At 40.6% G+C, this 20,884-nt stretch overlaps 1 protein-coding gene across 3 annotated transcripts in view; it reads left to right on the top strand.

Annotated features, from left to right (window-relative positions):
* The window catches only part of LOC124600806 (transcription factor kayak), a 101,382-nt gene extending 87,791 nt beyond the window's left edge, over positions 1–13,591 (top strand). Inside the window, exons 1-5 of one of the 3 annotated variants that reach the window (XM_047136192.1) lie at positions 7,449–7,630; positions 10,476–10,647; positions 11,456–11,664; positions 11,818–11,925; positions 12,101–13,591. In XM_047136192.1, the coding sequence (XP_046992148.1) occupies positions 7,511–7,630; positions 10,476–10,647; positions 11,456–11,664; positions 11,818–11,925; positions 12,101–12,679 (1,188 nt within the window). In that variant the 5' untranslated portion in view covers positions 7,449–7,510 and the 3' untranslated portion in view covers positions 12,680–13,591. Of the gene's footprint in view, positions 1–7,448; positions 7,631–9,815; positions 10,033–10,475; positions 10,648–11,455; positions 11,665–11,817; positions 11,926–12,100 lie in introns of those variants that run through there. The other 2 variants (XM_047136195.1, XM_047136193.1) reach the window with 2 other exon arrangements.
* The last annotated feature ends 7,293 nt before the right edge of the window (positions 13,592–20,884 follow it).

The following is a 20,884-nucleotide window of genomic DNA, read 5'->3' as shown; positions in this document are numbered from 1 at the left end:
CGTCGCAATATCAGTATAAAGATGGCCGCCTCACTTGCGACTTGCACCAGGGAAGAACAGCCTTCTGTTATTCGGTTTTTGCGTAGTGAAGGTGTGAAACCCATTGAAATTCATCGACAAATGAAGGTTCAGTACGGTGATGCATGTTTGTGACAGCAGCAAGTCTACGAATGGAGTAGGAAGTTCGCAAATGGTGTGACTTCAGTGGAAGATGCCTCTCGTCCAGGTCAGGCACAACGAGTTGTGACTCCACAGAACATTGCAGCAGTTGAAGCCATAGTGAAGGAAAACCGCCGAGTGACACTGAATGACATTGCAGCATGTTTACAGAGTAGTCATGGGTCAGTACACCACATTGTGCATGATGTGCTCAAGTTTCACAAAGTGTCTGCAAGATGGGTGCCACGGCAGCTGACTCCTGAAATGAGAGAACGACGTGTTGATGCTTGTGAAGAACTTGTTCGGCGCTTTGAACGAGAAGGTGATGGCTTCCTTAGAAGAATCGTTACTGGGAACGAAACCTGGGTTCACTTCTACCAACCGGAAACGAAGAGAGCGAGCAAGGAATGGCGCCATTCCTCATTACCGAAACCAAAGAAGTTTCGAACAGAACCATCAGCAGGGAAGGTTATGCTGATTCTCTTTTGGGACGAAAAAGGCATCATTTTCGAGCATTACATGCCTAGAGGGACTACTGTCACCAGTGCATCATACACAGATCTCCTAAAAAATCATATGCGCCTGCAATCAAATCAAAGCGACGTGGACTGCTGTCAGCAGGTGTCCTTTTGCAACATGACAGTGCAAGGCCCCACACTGCCCGTACAACAATTGCAACAATGACAGACCTGCATTTTGAGTGTCTTCCTCATCCATCATACTCACCAGACCTTGCCCCAAGTGATTTCCGTATGTTTGGACCACTCAAAGACGCAATGGGAGGAAAGAAGTTCCGTTCTGATGAAGAGGTACGCCTCGCGGTGCATGAGTGGTTGCGCGGACTACCAAAAGAATTTTTTTCTAAAGTAGTTTATGCACTTGTAAGCTCTGGAGGACTTGCATTGAGCGTGGGGGAGATTATGTTGAAAAGTGATACAGCTTTGTACCACTTCTGCACAATAAATAATTTAAAAAAAAAATGTAAGGTTTTCATTTGACTCACCCTCGTACTAAGTTGTTAGTTTGGTTCACTCCGAGACGCACTTCACTTGTTGAGAGCCCTTCCTGGACAAAGTATCAATGCGGATGCGATAGAACCGCGATATTGACCATCTAGGCATGGTTGAACTACAGACAACACGAGCCGTGTACCTCCTTCCTGGTGGAATGACTGGAACTGATCAGCTGTCGGACGCCCTCCGTCTAATAGACGCTGCGTATGCATCGTTGTTTACATCTTTGGGCGCGTTTAATGACATCTCTGAACAGTCGAAGGGACTGTGTCTGTGTTACAATATCCATAACAACGTCTATCGTCAGGAGTTCTGGGAACCGGGGTGATGCAAAACCTTTTTTCGATGTTTACTAAAGTTTGTTTGTGTGTGTGTGTGTGTGTGTGTGTGTGTGTGTGTGTGTGTGTGTGATTTAATGTTTATTACACCTTCACGCCGAAACGGCTGGTCGTATTTGGATGAAATTGTGAGTGGCGGTTGCTTATACCTTGAATTAACAAGTAGGCTACCAAAATGTTTACAGAGTTACCAGTAGCGGGCTGCAAAACTTTATGGGAGTTGCAGAATGCCGGCCGCGGTGGCCGTGCGGTTCTAGGCACTTCAGTCCGGAACCGCGAGACTGCTACGGTCGCAGGTTCGAATCCTGCCTCGGGCATGGATGTGTGTGATGTCCTTAGGTTAGTTAGGTTTAAGTAGTTCTAAGTTCTAGGGCACTGATGACCTCAGATGTTGAGTCCCATAGTGCTCAGAGCCATTTGAACCCAGTTGCAGAATAGGTTGTGCTGAGAAATAATACGATGCGCCGTTTCCGAGTTAATCAACGTTGAAGTTAGCCAATCAGGCTGTTGCGCTCGCAAATTCAAGCGGCCCGCCAGAGACTGTGTTCGCCAAACGCGTTTTTCGTTTGATTTCCTAAAACCGAACAAGAGAGCAGTACAAAATTGGACATGGGATGATAATAAGGTTCAAACCCTAGCCAAAGGCTAAGCAGTGTCGTGCGCTATCCTCTACGCTATGAGAACACTAATTGTATGTGACGGGTCGCTTGAATTTGTGCGCGAAACGAAACGGCCCGATTGGATAAATGCTAACTAACTCGGCAACTGCGCAACGTATCAAATTTTTTTTAACTATTATTTCTCAGCACACACTACCTTGTAACATCCTTACAAAGTTTTCAGACTGTTTCTGACTACTCTATGTACCTTCTTGTCAAAGGGATTGGGGTGAAAGAGAAGTGTAGTCCACGACGCGCAAATACCCATACTTTATTCGTTCATTATTTCAGAATGAGAGCACTTAGTGACTTGACTTGCAACAAACTCTACGCATAATTTCAAACCTTTACGCAAGTTTTTCTCGCTGACAACCCCCACAAAGTGACTAAGGGAGAAAACTTTATCGCTTACTGCATTTCATGCAGTAAAACCTGCTGTGTGAAGCATGACGCTTTAATTTATTAATTCTTTACTGCTAACTGCAATCACAACACATTTCGAAGACAGTGTTCACACGTACCACTAAATGTACCAGCAAAATTATAACATTATACGATACACAGTTCAGGAGATACCGATGTCATAAACAGTGAGCTGTGTAAAAATGAAACTGTGTACCAAAATTCGCTAGTGATACACGCGAAAGGATTTCCACTAAATTTGGTACACACATTAGTTACGATGTGGACAGAAATACTGTGGGGATAAGAGCCACGAGCTTCCTGTTGGGGTGGACACAGATGTAGGAAGGGAGGAGATGGACAGGAAGTGATACACGCGAAAGGATTTCCACTAAATTTGGTACACACATTAGTTACGATGTGGACAGAAATACTGCGGGGATAAGAGCCACGAGCTTCCTGTTGGGGTGGACACAGATGTAGGAAGGGAGGAGATGGACAGGAAGGGGGAAGAGGGGGCAAGAAGGAGGTGGAGAGGGGGAACAGGAGTCGATAGTGAATGCGGGGGGGGGGGGGGTGTTGGAGGAGGTGGACAGAGAGGGGTGCGGAGATGGACAGGGGGAGGGGGGAGGACTAATTGAAGATTGGGATAAGTACATAAGCAGACCTTTTTGTGTATAACCAGCTGTTCAACCGCGAGTAACACTGTGGGATGGAGCTAGTGAGTACATATCTATCATGTACTGGGTGATCAAAAATTCAGTATAAATTTGAAAACTTAATAAACCACGCAGTAATGTAGATAGAGAGGTAAAAATTGACACACATGCGTGGAATGACATGGGGTTTTATTAGAACCAACCATATTGCTAGACGCGTGAAAGATCTCTTGCGCGCGTCGTTTCGTGATGATCGTGTGCTCAGCCGCCACTTTCGTCATGCTTGGCCTCCCAGGTCCCCAGACCTCAGTCCGTGCGATTATTGGCTTTGGGGTTACCCGAAGTCGCAAGTGTATCGTGATCGACCGACATCTCTAGGGATGCTGAAAGACAACATTCGAGGCCAATGCCTCACCATAACGCCGGGCATGCTTTACAGTGCTGTTCACAACATTATTCCTCGACTACAGTTATTGTTGAGGAATGATGGTGGACATACTGAGCATTTCCTGTAAAGAACATCATCTTTGCTTTGTCTTACTTTGTTATGCTAATTATTGCTGTTCTGATCAGATGAAGCGCCATCTGTCGGACATTTTTTGAACTGTTGTATTTTTTTGGTTCTAATAAAACCCCATGTCATTCCAAGCATGTGTGTCAATTTGTACCTCTCTATCTACATTATTCCGTGATTTATTCAGTTTTCAAATTTATACTGACTTTTTGATCACCCGGTATATTGAGATTAAATTAGAACACTGAAAAGGGACTATCATAAGTACCGAAAAATCACTACAAGTATTGGCGGAAAATTGAGTGCATGTAAACCTAGTTATAAAGAACCAGGTAATACGTTGATAAAAATATTTAAAACTTGTTACATTTAAGTGGTCATACGTGTACTGTTGTAGACTATACACGAAAACAAAAAGATAAAATATTGGAAAGATCTAACTAATGGTGAATTTTCACGTTAAAATGTAGCAAATAGTCTTTTCATTATAATATAAATCACGTACCGTAGCATATTGATAGCTACTGTGGAACGGCGTATAATAGTTTCCGCTTGCGAACTGGCCAAAACACTGGGCATGCAAGAATGTGTTGTGCAAATGTACGTTTTAGGTCTGTCAATATATCGAGATACACAGGCAAAGACAAGCGTTGCATAACCAGCGAATGTCAAAGGGCAGAACCCATCCATAAAAGACGTCAGATAAGGTGCAGATTCTTACGCTGAATATTTCCTGGTACATCCAATGTCGTACAAACGAATCTGCAAAATACATAATAGATGTGAAATTGTTCATACTTGCAAACGATTACTGTTGCGATAGAAACACTGTGAGAAAAGTCATTTTTAAAGTACTGCACAAATCGGTTTCAGTTTACAGACAGCATATTTAATTTTCTATGAATATGTACGTATTTCAGACGATGGTAGTCTCAAGGAACAGATTTTCATTTGGTTTTGCTGCAGTTTCTTTTACTTTAACGTTTATGGATGTGTCTCCAGTTATCTGTCAATATATCAGAGGTCCTCACACATGTAGTAGTGTTGTAGAACCATCGATACACTGACTGTCTGACAGTGCCTATTGACATGTTATCAGTATCAGAAATATTGATGAACAGTTTTTATGACACCCAGATTATTCTCACAACTAGCCAAATACCCGGTGTTAGTCATCTCCTCTTCAACCCCTCTAGGTCAATCTACTCCTCCTTCCTCTCTTACTCTTCCTTTTCTCTGTCCATTTCCTCCTGTTGCTCTCTATGACCACCTCTCCCTCCCCCCCTCTGACCATCTCCTTCTCACCACCTTCTTTCACTATCACCCAGTTATCCCCCAACTAAAGTAGCAGGCTGATAGTTCTTACTTCCACAGTATTTCTTTACAGATAGTGAGTAATGCGTGTACCAAGTGTGGTCGAAATCGATCCAGGGGTTCAGGAGGAGCTTTTTACCTGCAGCTTTGCCAGAATATCCACAAGTCACATATATTTAACACATTTCACACATATTAGTACACATATTTCAGCTGTATCTCTAGAGAATGCCGGCTGGTGTGGCCGAGCGGTTCTAGGCGCTACAGTCTGGAACCGCGCGACCACTACGGTCGCAGGTTCGAATCCTGCCTCGGGCATGGATGTGTGTGATGTCCTTAGGTTAGGTAGGTTTAAGTAGTTCTAAGTTCTAGGGGACTGATGACCAAAGAAGTTAAGTCCCATAGTGCTCAGAGCCATTTGAACCATTTTTTTCTAGAGAATGTCATCCTACAGTTTAGTTTTCATGTAGCTCAATTTTTATAATATCGTATCTCCTGAACAATTATTCGTACAATGATATAAATTTAAGTACATTCATTGGTATCTATGAACACTGTCTGCAAAATGAGTCAGAAAGACAGTTACTCTTAAAGTAGTAATAAATTAAAACGTCAAACTTGATGCAGCAGTTCTACTGCATGAAAGTGAAAACGCAGAAAGCGATAAACGTATTTTACTTGTATAATTTTGTGGAGGCATGTCAGCGAGAAAAAAGACCCGTAAAGGTTTGACATGATGTGTAAAGTTCGTTGCAAGTCACTAAGTGCTTTCATTCTCAAATACTGGTTGAATAAAGATTGGATATTCGCGCACTATTTTTCACCCCACACACCTTTTTGATAGTTTGGGTTGTTCTTACCGCCCCCTCCACAGTGATTCTTTCTAGACAGTGATATGTGTTCCAAGTTTGGTTGACAGTGAACCGGTGGTGTAGGAGGAGATATGGAATGTACATACATAGATATACATTTTATAACATGTATGTACTAGAATTGTCAGTGCGTAGTGAGCATGTGAGGTCATTGACGGGTTGCCGTTCGGGTTTTTGACAGAGCTTCATTGACTAGCCAAGTAGTGTTTGCGTGTAGCGTTAATGTTCTTCAGTTCGTCTTTGTTTCCTTTAATAGATATTCACGCCTTTACAATTCATTTTATGACCAAAGCACTATAGCAATCACTGTGGGGTCAGTCTTCATAGGAATATATAAACAAATATTTAAAATATGCTGTCTTTGAAAAATAAGCCTATTAAGCAAGCACACAAAACAGTTTTACGGGGTTAAGCAGTAGCTGTCATTGTATTCACGACTTTCGTATAGCCACAGGAGGGTTCACTATGACATTGTTTTTTTTTATTAATTTGAAAACTAAGTACTAGCTTGTTCAATTACAGAGGTGTGTGGAAAAACGCCTCTAGCTTGAATGGTACGCCGTGTACATGCAGTGACTGGTAAGAAGTGTGCAAAGTGTATGTGTCTCACTAAATTATCACAATTCGTAAGAATTTATCTTTCCGGAGCAGGTGTAATTGCTTCACAAGTTTCTACAATTTTGTTGATTGCGTGTGCTGATAATACAGCACTTAGCTTCAAGCATTCGAATGACCTGCCTGTCGGTAGAAATCTGTTACGGTATTCTCAATTTCTCTCTGAGCGCAATTGTCTCTCTCAGCAATGTATTTTGCTTCGGTATTTTATGTCGTATCAACATTAGTAATTCGTAGTACGATGTAAGACTCATCCGGAAATAGTTTATGAAATTTTTCGGATACGTGGTTCTGATTGTAGTTAATAAATTATCATGCCACAAGTCGTTTCTTCTTTTAAGGCATTCTCGGTCCTATTTCCTCAGTTCGTGGTTTCTTACCAGCTATAGGTAACATATTGCGGGACACGCTTTTTTTCTGTAATTCGACGTCTTGACCTTCGATATCATATATCGAAGATTCGATAAACTAATAATGCAATTGTCAACAAACGTTGGATGTGTGCAGGCCACTTAAAACCGGACTTACCAATGTTCTTTGATAAAGTTTCATTTTTTTAGACAGTTTCAGTGTCAAAAGAATCTAACGTAGTTAGCAAAATTGATTCATGAGAGAACGTTCTAGAATTTGTATTTGTGAACGGTGTTTGAATTTGGTATTATGCCAGTTAATGCGTTCGACCATCGCCCGGAAGAAAGTATGTCAAAACGCCAGTAAAGCGAAGGACCTAGCACAGGTGGCGGGTTCGCTACCGAGAAGCGGCAGCGGGCACTTTGTCCTGCGGAAGGCGAGATAGTGGAGTTCCGCGAACTAGCAACGCCGCATGACGTCAGCCGCTGCGCGCCGACCTTGTAAAAGTGACGGCGCGCGCCGAACGGCTGTTAGTCGCTCGTGGAGAGAGGCCGAGTGAGGTTGTGTCGCGAAGTGCTCGCAGCGTTCAGCTTTTTCGTCTCCCGTCGGACCTTATGAATTTGGATTTGATGCCTCAGCTGGTACCTTTGAGTTCTCAAGTGTTGGACAGAGAGGACGATCAATTGCTGACTATGTACTCTGATTGGAGTCGCAACAGCGATAAACAACGAATGGTACGTAGAACGATTAGGTGCTAAGTCATACCGAAGACTATATTGTATTTTTCTGAAACTTTTTTGATAATTGCGTCAGTCTTAATCTGTCACACACACACATCGCATATAGTTATTCTAAAAGCCAACAACAATGTGCAGCGATATTGGTGTACAATGATATTGAAGTAATCTCGCCGAAGCATTCTTGCTCATGTGCGTTATTGCAACCCTTGCTATTTCTCCGATTCGTACTGTGCCATGTAGTGGTTACTGATTATCTGCGTTCCATAAAAATTTGCAATTCAGGGAATATACGTTAATTTTTTTCTGTTATTCGACATGTGCCCTCTGATTTTAGCAGCCCGTTTAGTGCCAAACGGTTGTTATGATGTGCCTACGGATGTCCAATGTCAGACGACATAATTTCAGAAATTTGATGCGAAATCCTGCACACGCATCGTTATTCGTTGCATTGCGTCAGTCAGGTGGCATTTCAGGGCCTGAATTGTTGTGACGTCAGAATGACGTCATGCGTTTCTTGGAGAGAGCACGGCGTTGCCAAGTCATTACCTCGCACTGTAGCAATAGAGAACGAAATGAAATGAAGATTTTGGACGCTATAGAAATCTGCCGTTCTTGTAACTAGATAGTAAAGTTAATACTAATTCGCACCAACTCCTTTAGTTTACTTACCTTCATGATTAAAGTAACCGATTTTGCATTATCGTGTTGTAGAGTACGTAAAGCAAAGAGTGATATTTGAGATTTCGGTAGTATTCCAAACTGCGATGGTTATTGCCATATATGAGCAATACAGCAATGGCAAATAAGGCGTGGAGTTTCCTCTTGCGCAAGTTGGTCTGGCAGTAAGGGCGGTGCCAGAGGTCCAGACGGCAGTCACATGACCGAGTTGTCACGTGAAAGAGATATGTGTTCCAGCCATTGTCCATCTGGACAGTTCTTTGTGTGCTGTGCTAGCATTCCAAACCCTTAGAATAAAGTGGTGAGTTCCCGACATCGCGCTTTTGATTGTTCTGACACTGTACTTTTTTAAATGTAAAATGCAAGTTACGTTTTTCAAAAGTTTACGCTTCTTATGAAATCGCACAAATATGGAAACTTGACTATCATGTAGCATCATCCAAGTAAAATGAAAGTTTCCTACCGTATTACGGGTGGCGTTTGTTCTTTTGGTCATGGTGTTCGTTAACTGTCGTTTCTAGGAATGGCAGATTTACAAGGTGTATCCCAGCGCAGTGTGCTCCAGATATTTTTCGTCATCAACAAGAAACAGGCCTATTGTTCCAGTCTGACATTTTAATGACAGGCAACGTCTCTTTGTCAGTACAACGTGTGTCAAAACTAAGGCGTTCGTGAAACAGCAATTTCTTAAAACGTTAGCTTCACGTTCCATGGAGAGAGGAGTGGTGGTCCTGCCATGCTTCAGCTTCGTGCTGCCGGACCCTGATATTTTCGCGTATTCTGATGTTTTCAGACTGAAATCGAGTATAGGATAAGACCCAAAAATCGTTAATAATTCCTGCCACGCAGATAGGAATATGTACAAATACTCGAGATGATTATTGACCTAATATTAAAAGTGGTCCATTAAATTTTATCTTTATATGGTCTTTCCGTCGCAGACATTCGAGAAATGGAGACTGGTCTTCGGAAAATGTTCCTCATAGTTGATTAAGTAACATATCTGAAGATAGTGTGCAAACGCGGCTCCGTATTAGCCTTGATGTGTGGTGCTCGAGAGTGACGCCCAGAAGGTAGCGACGTTGTGGGCGGCAGAAGGAATTTCCGGACCGGACATGCCGCAGCCTGCACTCCGAGGAAATCCACAACGCGCCTCTTTGACTCACCTTCCAGAATGCCCCACGTTGGGCTAAGAAAGTTCCACAACAGCTTGTACGTGAAAGTCTGTGTACGTAAATGTCTGTATTGTTACTTGAAAAAAATAGTTTCAGGATAATAGAAAAAAAATGAGTATTAGTGGTTCGGATCATACTGGCTCTCGGTGGTATCAAGAAAAAACCTGCAGTTTCTTCAGCCAGTTGTCGGGCATGAGCGTCTTCCAGTAGTTATTCGTACTGTGAGATGCTTTTGGGTAGCCCTGGCTTCGGCGAAGTGCCAAAACTGTGGTGCTGGTGGCGTCGGGCAGTAGGGAGAGAAGAAAATTCAGCAGCGGGCGGGCAAGAGTTAAAAACAGCCGCAGTTAGGCGGCCACTCGGCGCAACGAGAGCACGGGTCCGCGCCGCCCTCCGTACTCGAACGAACGATCTCCTTTCTTCGGCCTACGATACGAGGGAAGGAGCTATACGATCGATCTGACGGGATACATTCGAAAAAAACACGCCGAAATGGAGCCGATAGATTTGAGCAGCCTCATCCCGCCGGAGTTGTGGTTTCAGCAGGTAAAGCCTACGTCATAGTACCCATCGCGAAAAAAGATGCGTAATCGCCCGTTGTGCATTAGAAAAGCTGCTTTTCTCATCCATTTACTGCGTCATTGGCAGCGTGGTCACATAATGACAATAAACTGAGACTTGGTACTGGAAAAGGTATCTGATCTGATTCATTGAGCCAAAAATAACACTAGTTAAATTTTCCCGTACGCGAACTGCATTCTTTTTGGGTAAAGCAGGTTGCTGTGATAATTATTGATGTTCTTTCCTGACAGTTTCGGTTGAATGTTGTACTGAAACCCCATTTCGTCATATGACAATTGAAAACCCTTTCGCTTCGTACCACAGCAGAGAATGTAACATACTGTTTTCCAATTTACTTTCACTGCAACATAAATCTTTATTAAACGGTTTCAAAGTGTGTTACTGACAGTAACTTTTCCTCTTTCCAGTTTGTCACTCTGGATGGCCTGAACTCTGGTGTACCTACAAGAACTACAGCTACACTGACTCCCACCACACTACGTAATATTGAACAAACATTGATTGATCTGGAGTGTGAGGTCAGCTCTCATCAAAACGAGGCTGGCTTCGTCCCTCCCGTTGTGCAGCCAGTATCACAAGGTGTGTAAATTAGAAATATTGTACTATTTTAATGTTATAGTTTTGGACTTATAAGTGAAAGTTAATAATATTTTAGGCAAATTTGACAGTTCTGTGCATTTTCCTGTTAATTTCCTTAACTTTCAATGGTACTAGATTCTAATCTCATTGCTTGTCATCACGAACATTCAAATTTTAATTCTAGAATGAAATTGTCACTCTGCAGAGGAGACGAGGTACTGGCAGGATTAAAGCTGTGAGGATGGGGTAGCTTAGTTGGTAGAGCACTTGCCTGCAAAAGGCAAAGGTCCCAAGATCGAATCTCGGTCTGGCAGACAGTTTTAATCTACCAGGAAGTTTCACATTTTAATAGACTAAAAGTGTCAAGCATTGCTAAATGTTTCTTTACTACACAGTTTTGCTTCTTTTTCATATAATGCAATGTACTGCATTCCATGAACAGGGCTCTTCTTCACTATCATTATACTGCAGTTGCCATGAATAGGGATCTCCTTCAGTATCATTACACTGCAGTTGATTAATCAGATATTTCAAATTATGCAATTCAGTGCATAGATTTTTGTGCATCCTTAATTTGTCTGTACTGCCATCAGTCTCCCTCAGTATTGCCGTCAGTCTCCTTTTACTTTCTTTCAAAAGTAAGATCTCTGAGTGCTCACTACTGTGTGTCTCTTCTATCTATAGACAGTTGTAATTTTCTACAGAATATTACTAATATTTGATGACTCAGAAATTTTGTATTCCATTTTACTGAAACTGTGAAATTACTTTTTAAGACTTATTTGTATTTTAATTTTTTTAACTTTAGTTGGCGGCACGTACATGAGTCTCTTGGAAAGCAAACCCGCATGGCAAGCAGATGTGGGTCAACAAGCTGCTCGTCCCACTGTTGTTACAACTGCTTCAGTATTACCAACAACAGTGGCCACCACTGCTACAATTCCAGTCACTGCTGCTAATGTTACTGCAGCTCCACGTCGCAACGTAGGCGGGCGGCGGCCGACGAAGAATACTGGAGTTAGTGTTTTCATCTCTTGACATGCACATTAAGCTAACAAAAAAAATATTCAAATAAAGTTGCACAAAAATATGGTGTATTAACTCCAAAAGACATAATGACAGCCATCAATTTGTTAAAAGAAATGCTAATGTTAATCCTTCCTTTTCTAGATTTCGCCTGAGGAGGAGGAGAGAAGACGTGTGAGGCGTGAAAGAAACAAAATGGCTGCTGCCAGATGCCGAAAGAGGAGACTGGATCATACAAATGCTTTATTGCAGGTACTTTCTTCCCCTCAATTTAAGAAACCCTGTTTTCTTACTTCATGTAACAGCTCTTAAGCAAAACTCCTTAAACTAAATGAAGTTTATAATAAGTTTTTATTTCAAGTGTATTATCTTTTCTTTTCATAAAATGTGGAACAAAGATGTAAAATGTGTCTTTCTCTTCTTACAGGAAACAGAGGGGTTGGAGCAGAAGAAACAAGGTTTACAATTGGAAATTCAGCAACTTACGCAACAGAAAGAAGACTTAGAGTTCTTATTGGAAGCTCACCAGAGACACTGCCGACTGAATGGAACCGCTGGATCGTGCTCACCTCTCGATGTCAAGCCGTTCGATTATCGTCCGCCGACATCAGTCAGTGAGGAGATGTGCGTGAAACGTGAAACGGATGAGGATCCTCACGGACCACCTCCAGCCAAACGATTAGCACCAGAACCGTCACTGCCGGGGCCTGTTGCAGGTACCGGTGGTGTAGCCAAGCCGCCGAGGCCAAACTCATTGCCTGTAGCGGCCGCTTTCACCCCCGCTGCTGGGACACTGAAAGTGGCAGCATCTGTGTCTGAGGTCGCAGGTGTTCCTGTCACTACACCTTCAGCTGGAATGCCATTCAACTTTGATTCTCTTATGGAAGGGGGAACCGGCCTCACGCCTGTGTCAGCACCTCTCATTCCCTCTTGCTCAAGCCAGCAACGCAACAGTGCCGACTTAGCTTCTCCAGATGCTGTTCCTGCAAAGCTTGTGTCTTTGTGATGGCGCGCCTCGCCGCTTGTCGGCACGGGCCTCCGTCTGCTACTCCTCTCTCCGTGAGGTCTGCTTGAACCTTCCTGCACGGTCGACGGCTGCATCCTGTTCTTAGGTGTCGCCTAATTTGTAGACAGGAAGACTGCTGCTTTATAATGTGTTTTGTATTCTCGTCTTCTGATTTAAGTGTAATTGTATTACATAAATTATTCCCTCCATGGTTTTTTACAATACATATTTTCTACAAAGTTGTCTATTTTGATATGCAGAACTTATTATGTGCGTTCAAGTAACAGCAGAAAGATGGCATCTAGTGCTCTGCGAGTGCATTTGAAATTCAGTAATTAGTACTAGAATTGTGATCAGTCACTAGAGCACAGAAGCAAGTTCTTGATAGCTGTTTGCTGTGCACAATGAATTATGGACATTGTGTAGGTTTTGTATGAGAAGGACACTCTGATTGTAAGACTAAAATTGCCATTTGATTTACTGGCCATATCCAAATTGTTAGGAAGTTTTGTCAATTTAGCTCATTGACACAGTCCAAAAAAGTAAAATTTTATCACACTTCGTAAGCAGACACATCACCCAAGTGCTTTTATCTTTCAATTTTATGAACATTCACTATTTTCCTAGTAGAATTGTGAATTAATTGTACATAATGAAGCGAATGTCATTATGAAATGAAATGTATGTGAAATCCTAGTCTGTACTATAGATATTGTACTTAATATATATGCGTACATGAAAAATTGAAAACAGCTCAATAATTAAGTAATAATTTAATATACAGGCGTAACTTACAATTCGTCTTCCAACAATTGGAGAATGAGATTTTTATATCGCAATTGCATGTTGTATTTAATTTTGTGATGTGCATTATGGTCATAATGTGAATAAAAAGAAAGCTTTGATACAGAATAGTGTATTATTGGTCCTATAATAGAGAAGAAATCTGTAGTTTTAGTAGTGAAATTTCAAATAGTTCCGTGGGGACAAAAGTTAAAATCAGTAGTGACTTTTGTAAATAAACAGCCATAGCACATGGAAGAGAAAACCGCTTGTTCCACACACAGAAAGTAGCCCAGGTGCTTCTTATATTAGCTGGTATGACAATGCTGATAACTGCGAGTTTTACACAATATACGTAGAGTAAGTGGAAAATATCATGTATTGTCTTAAAAATGAAACAATACAAGTAGTTTAAAAACTTCTAAATCATATGTTGTGGATGGCACAAGAATATGACATTCCATTACAATCTGGAATCTATATACTTACATTGAGAACAGAATAAGGTCCACTAGAGTAAGACAAGATTTGTTGTATGCTTATTAACCATAAGACTGACAGCACAAGCCAAGGAAATTCTTTTAAACATGATGACCGTAACTATTTCACGTTAGTAGTGGATAATTTAGGATTGAACAGTTGCTATGAATTATGTACTGAGACAGGTTTCATAAAATTCACCTGTAGTCTTCAAATGATGGTTTTAGTTGTGCCAAGTACATTTAAAACAGGTATAGCAGGAGATATGATGTGATCATTGTTGACTTGATCCAATGTTATTCTCTTGAAAACTGTGAGGTATTACACAAGGGGAAATGTCAGCCACGTGCCTGTAGTATGATTAATGTATGGCATGTGGGAACACACAACAGCAGCACAGAGGTATCATTAGCATCCGTTCATTCTATATCTATACTCAGCAAACCACCATGAGGTGGAGGCAAGTGTTTAATTTTACGAGTTATTAGGGTTTCTTCCTGTTCCGTTCACATATGGAGTGTGGGAAGACTGACTGTTTGAATGCCTCTGTGCGTGCAGTAATTATTCTAATCTTATCCTCACGATCCCTATGTGTGGAGTTGGGGTATATTCCTAGAGTAATTATTTAAAGCTGGTTCTTGGACTTTTGTCAATAGACTTCCTCAGTATAGTTTACATCTGTCTTCAAGAGCCAGTTCAGTTCCTTCAGTATCTCTGTGACACTCTCCCTTAGATTAAACAAACCTGTGACCATTCGTGCTGCCCTTCTCTGTATGCATTCGGTATCCCCTGTTAGTCCTATCTGGTATGGCTCCCACACACTGGAGCAATATTCTAGAACTGGTTGTGCCAGTGATTTGTAAGTATTGTTTTTTGTAGATTGATTCCACTTCCCCAGTATTCTACCAATAAACCGAAGTCTAATACCTGCTTTACCTCAAACAGAACCTATTTCATATTCCTAAGAAGTGTTACACCCAGGTATTTGTATGAGTTAAGGATTCCAACAGTGACTCATTGGTATTATATTAATAGCATACTAATTTTTTTCACTTTGTTAAGTGCAAAATTTTACACATCTGAACATGTAAAGCAAGTTGCCAATCTCTGCACCATTTTGAAATCTTATTAAGATCTGGCTGAGTATTTATGTGGCTTCTTTCAATAGTACTTCATTATAGATAACTTTATCATCTGCTAAAAACCTGATTTTACTATTAATACTGTCTCCAAGGATGATTAATATAGAACATGAACAGCAAGAGTCACAATACACTTCCCTGTGGCACACCCGAAGTTACTTCTACATCTGACAATGACTCTCCAGCCAAGATAACATGCTGTGCGCTCCCTATCAAAAAGTCCTCAATCCAGTCACAAATTTCACTTGATACTGCATATGACGCTACTTTGACAATAAGCATAGGCGTGGTACTGAGTCAAATGCTTTTTAGAATTAAAAAAATACTGTATCTATCTGAATGCCATGATCCAAAGCTTTCAGTATATCAAGTGAGAAAAGTGTGAGTTGAGTTTCATATGATCAGTGTTTTCGAAATCCATGATGGTTGGCATTGAGGAGGTCATTCTGTTCAAGATACCTCATTATGTTTGAGCTCAGAACATGTTCTAAGATTCTACAGTAAACTGATGTCAAGGATACTGGATGGTAGTTTTGTGCATCACTTCTACTACCACTCCTGTAGTGGGGTGTGGCCTTTGCTTTCTTCCAACTACTTTGCACAGTTTTCTGTTTGAGGTATCTACAATAGATTATAATTAGAAGAGGGGCTAGCTCAGCTGCAAATTAAGTACAGAAGCTGAGAGAGATTCCATTGGGGCCTGTTTAATTTTAATGACTTTTTCCCCTGACACTAATACTTATTTAATCCAACTTTCTAGTGGTCTGATGATTAAATTGAGGCAAGTCTCCTGGGTTACCCTTTGTAAAGGAACATTTGAAAACGGAGTTAAGCATTTCAGCTCTTGTTCTGCTACCCTGAAATTCAGTTCCTGTCTTATTCACTAGGGACTTGACACTAACTTTGGTGGCACTTTAGCCTTTACATTCAACCAGAATTTCTTTGGTTTCTATGAAAGATCACTTGACAATATTCTGCTACGGTAATCACCAAAGGCATCATGGATTGTTCTCTTGACAGCCAAATGCATTTCATTCAGCATCTCTCTATCCATAGTCCAGCACTTTGTTTTACACCTACTAGGCAGTAATCTCTGTTCCTCTTGAGGTTTCTTCACAGCGACTGTATACTATGGAGGTTCCCTCCTGTTACGAACTGCCTACTGGGTGTGTACCCATCCATTGTTTGGTTAACTATTCTTTTAAACTTGAACCACAGTTCCTCTACATGCTCCTGCCCTGTGCTGATTTTTTTATGTAGTTTACTGAACATATGAGGGTGGTTTGAAAAGTTATCAGAATGGAATAAAAAAAGTACTTACATCACTTAAACTTTTTTTTTTCATTTTTCAATGTAATCTCCTTGTAGATTAATGTACTTGGTCCAACACTGTTCCAGTGCCTTGATCCCATCTTCAAAATGAGTTTCCTCTAGGCCTGCAAAATAGTTGTCAACTCCGGCAACCAATTCTTCGTTTGAAGTGAATCTTTGTCCACCAAGAAAAATTTTCAGTTTTGGGAAGAGATGGAAGTCTGACAGAGCCATATCAGGTGAATAAGGTGGGTGTGGCAACAATTCATACGTTAGTTCATGTAATTTTGCCATGGCGACAGCACATTGTGCGGACGTGCATTGTCTTGATAGAAGATGACTTTCCTCCTGGCTAAACCTGGCCTTTTTTCATGTATCTTTTGTTGCAATTTGCCCAGGAGGTTAGCATAGTATTGCCCAGTAATGGTTTGGCCAGTGGGGAGATAATCTACAAACAGAATCCCCTTTGCATCCCAGAACACTGATGCCATGACCTTCCCTGCTGAAGGAATTGTCTTTGCTTTCTTTGGTGACAGAGAATCAGCATGTTTCCACTGCTTTGACTGTCTTTCTGCCTCTGGGGTATAGTAGTGCATTCAAGTTTCATCTGTGGGAACAATTCTACTAAAACGGGCCAAACATTGCTCTGATACGTCCGTTCTTGAGCGTTTTTTCATCCAGCATCAAGAGTCATGGCACCTGTCTTGCTGATAATTTTATCATTTCTAGTTCTTCAGTTAAAATATGGTATACCCTTTCAGATGACATCTGGTAAGCATGAGCAATTTTATGCACTTTCAATCGGCGATCCACCATGGCCATTTTGCGCACTTTTGCAGTGATTTCTGGAGGAGTGACACATCTTGGCCAACCTCTGCATAGATCATCATCTAAGCTCTCCCAACCAAATTTAAATTCATTTGTCCACTTGGCAACAGATGAATATGAAGGAGCAGAGTCCTCCAGTGTATTCTGGAAATCGGCATGAATGTCCTTTGCTTTCATACCTTTCTTTAGGAAGTACTTAATCACTGCTTGAATCTCGATTTTTTCCATCTTTGCAAATCACTATCCAGGAACAACAACAGAGCCACGTCACCGACACAGCTCTCTTCCAAGAGCACTGATGTGGCATGTGTTTACAGACAACAGTCCAATAAATATCACGCGAACAACTCATTGGACTAGTGCTGACCTCTCATGGTGATTCTGAGAACTTTCCAAATCATCCTTGTATCTATCTTTCTGTTCATTTTAGTTGTACTTTATACTTCGGTAATCATTGTTGCCACAACTGCGTCATAGTCACTGATACCAGTTTCAATGTGCACATCCTCAAAGAGGTCAGGTCTATTTGTTACCCTTAAACCCAATATATTTCCATTGTGAGTGGGGTTCTGAACTATCTATTTGAGGAAGTATGCAGTGAAGGCATTTAGTAATGTTTTACAAGATGTGTTATCACGCCCACCACTAACAAAACTGTAACTTTTTCAATTAATCGTTTGATGATTAAAGCCTCCAATAATGATTACAATATGATTGGGGAACTATGTACAAGTGAACTGAGGTTTTCTCCAAAGTTTTCCGTTACATCAGGAGATGAGTCTGGTGGGCATATTCTGTGGATCCCTTCAAGAACGAGAACCTTACACCACCTAAATTTAATCAGTTCAGTTAGTAAGGTAGCCACTGTTTTGGATAAAGCTGCTGCCTCCTCAGTTTTATTACATAGCTGCTGTTTATTAGCTACTGCTAGCTTAGTATTTATTAGATTACAATGGTATTTTTCAAAGAAAAAATATTTTTTCATCCATACATACTGAGTCTTATTTTTGAGTCATCTCTTTGTTTTCTAGTTTAAGTGTATTCTCACATAAACCACAAAGAGGCCCACAATTGTTCATCCATGGCTGCACAGGCATCTAAATCCACCCATCTGTGTTTGTACTTGCCCTGTAGTCTGTGTTACAAATAACACCAGTCTTCTTTAGACTCATTCTGTGCATCTTCAACAGCCAATGAGCTTTCAGTAACGTCCTGAGCATTGTGCTATAAAAACTGTAGCCACTATGACTGTTAAATGTGATTGAAGTGAGTTATGTAGTGAATTTTTATTCCCTTTCCTTCTGATTTGTCATGGCTGATGATGGTGGTATGTGACAAATTCTACATAAGCGAGGCATAATTTGCAGGATCACGCATTTCTGAAGTACAGAGTCCCCCTGTGCACAGACTGCAACTACCTCTTGAAACTGGCAACAATGCAGTCCTCATCCAAGTCTTGAATGCATGAACTGACATTGTTCATTAATCAGTCTATAGAAAAATAACAGTTGGCTGGAAGCTACGAATTTCTCTGTCCTGTTCCAATTTCTATGTGTTATATTTCAAGTAGGGAAGGATGAATAGTTACCTTTCTTATCTTTTGTTTATTGTTTCCACCTTGGAACGTCCATTAATGTAATAAATTAAGTTGTTACAGTAATGAAACACTAGGAAGTGCTATTTTCCAGACAGACTTAAATATGCTTTAGTGAAGCCCCTTCACAAAAAGAAGTTGTAACAATAGTAAGGACCAGTCTATTTATTGTTGTTAGTTTCTTCAGATTTTTTAAGGAAGGCTATCTACAACAGGATTTTTTAAAAAAATAGGCACATAAACAATATCATTAGAGACGGTTTGGATTTCATCCAACAACTGAACTGAGCCATCCTATAATTTCATTGTCAGGTTGTATTTTAGAATGAAGATGCATAAGATCCAAATTTTGTTCTCCTCACAGGTATTATGAGTATTCAAATAAAAATAGCACTAGCCTTCAATTTTAAGCGAACTTAATGAAATATTTTGAAATAACACGAGACTAAAGAGGAAGTCATGGTACTGTTGGTAGAGAGACCGTGAGTAGTAGTTTTAGCTGCCTGATTGGAAAGATTTTTTTTTTTTTTCTGCATACCGTTTCTATGTGGAGAATAAATTTTGAGTATTGGTGTTGTGTTAAGTGTTCAGTGTTGTGCTTGGGCCCAACTAGACAGGGAGTGAGCTGGGATTCTATTGCTAGGACCTAAACAGCTACAGGGGACTTCCTGGCACATTTATTAGATAATAATTTCTCTGTGCTTAAAGGAGTTGTCATAAGTGCTGAAACTATACATATCATGAATAGGTAGTGAATTACCAGAATACTGTTTGAATAATGTGTGCCCATGTCACCAGTGTAGTATAAAGTACTAGCAGCCATAAACTATAGAAGGATCATTTTAGAGGCAACAGAAGTAACATTGGATGTTGCACTAGTGTTATGAGGACAGAGGTAGAGATTTTGCAATAATGTATATCTATGAGTAGCCATTTGCGCATAATTCCAAATTTCCCAGAAAAGTGCTTTATTAAAAAATTCTTAGCAGGCAGCTGAGAGTGGTAGTAATCGTCCTAAAGAAAAATTAAAAGAAACTTTTGTTTTACATTGTTCTAGATGCTGTTACAGACAACCTCACAGGCCACTGTGCTTGCTCTAAACAAACAGTTCAGCTTCTTGTGTCTGTAGGCTAGCTAATACAGAGTAGAGTGTGAAAAGAGGAGAAAAAGATAGTCTAAATTTTGTAGTAGTGATATGGCAATAGATGTAGTGGAAGAAACAACTCCATTTCAGCTCCTAAATAAAATTCTAAGAAAAAAAACTAAACAACATTTTCCCAAACATTTGTGTTGTTCTAAGTTATTTTCTTACTTATCAGTGTTTGTGGCTAGAGCTGAAAGATTGTTTAGCATGCTGGAAAGAATAAAGAATGTTCTTCAAATTTTAATGAGCAAAAGTAGATTATCAGATTTGGTTACAGGACTCCACAAACTAAAAATATTAACAAAGCTTTAGAGTACATTTTGTAATCGAGTCAGACAGTTTGAAAAGACTTATCCTAGAGCCCATCCTTGCTCTCCAGGAGCCTGGCCATGTTTGTAATGTTGATGACAATGAGTGAGAATAAAGAGAATGAAACCTGGTGCCAGAACTTTGTCAACTTGTCTCAAGTAGAGACCACTGAAATTAACATACTCATGCAACAGAAATCTTGTCACCAACAGCATTATATGCTTTCACTCTGATATGCTCAGGAGAAGTTTAAAATTTAAACTAGGATATTAGCACAAGGTCAGGAACTACACCCTAAAACCTCCCCTCCCTAATCAAAATTCCATCTCTCCTCAGGATTTGAACCACCCATATTTGCACTGAATGTCACTGCATTAACAAGCATTAGTGTCCTTGCTGTGGAGTAAAAAAACACTCAATGTATTTTGATAAGAGTAAATATTATAGAGTTCAGTTCTTTTTATGGACACTAAAGTTACAGCATTAGTGTGTTCCAACACTGGAACGCAATAAGTAGACAGCATTCAGTTTTTGATTATACCAATAAATGAGTGCAAATTGAAAAAGAAAACTCACACATTAGACTCGGTGGAATGCCTTAGTTTAGTATTATT

This window comes from Schistocerca americana, chromosome 1 (genome assembly GCF_021461395.2).
Source record: "Schistocerca americana isolate TAMUIC-IGC-003095 chromosome 1, iqSchAmer2.1, whole genome shotgun sequence".
Taxonomy (NCBI): domain Eukaryota; kingdom Metazoa; phylum Arthropoda; class Insecta; order Orthoptera; family Acrididae; genus Schistocerca; species Schistocerca americana.
This window is presented reverse-complemented; position numbering and strand designations above follow the sequence as displayed.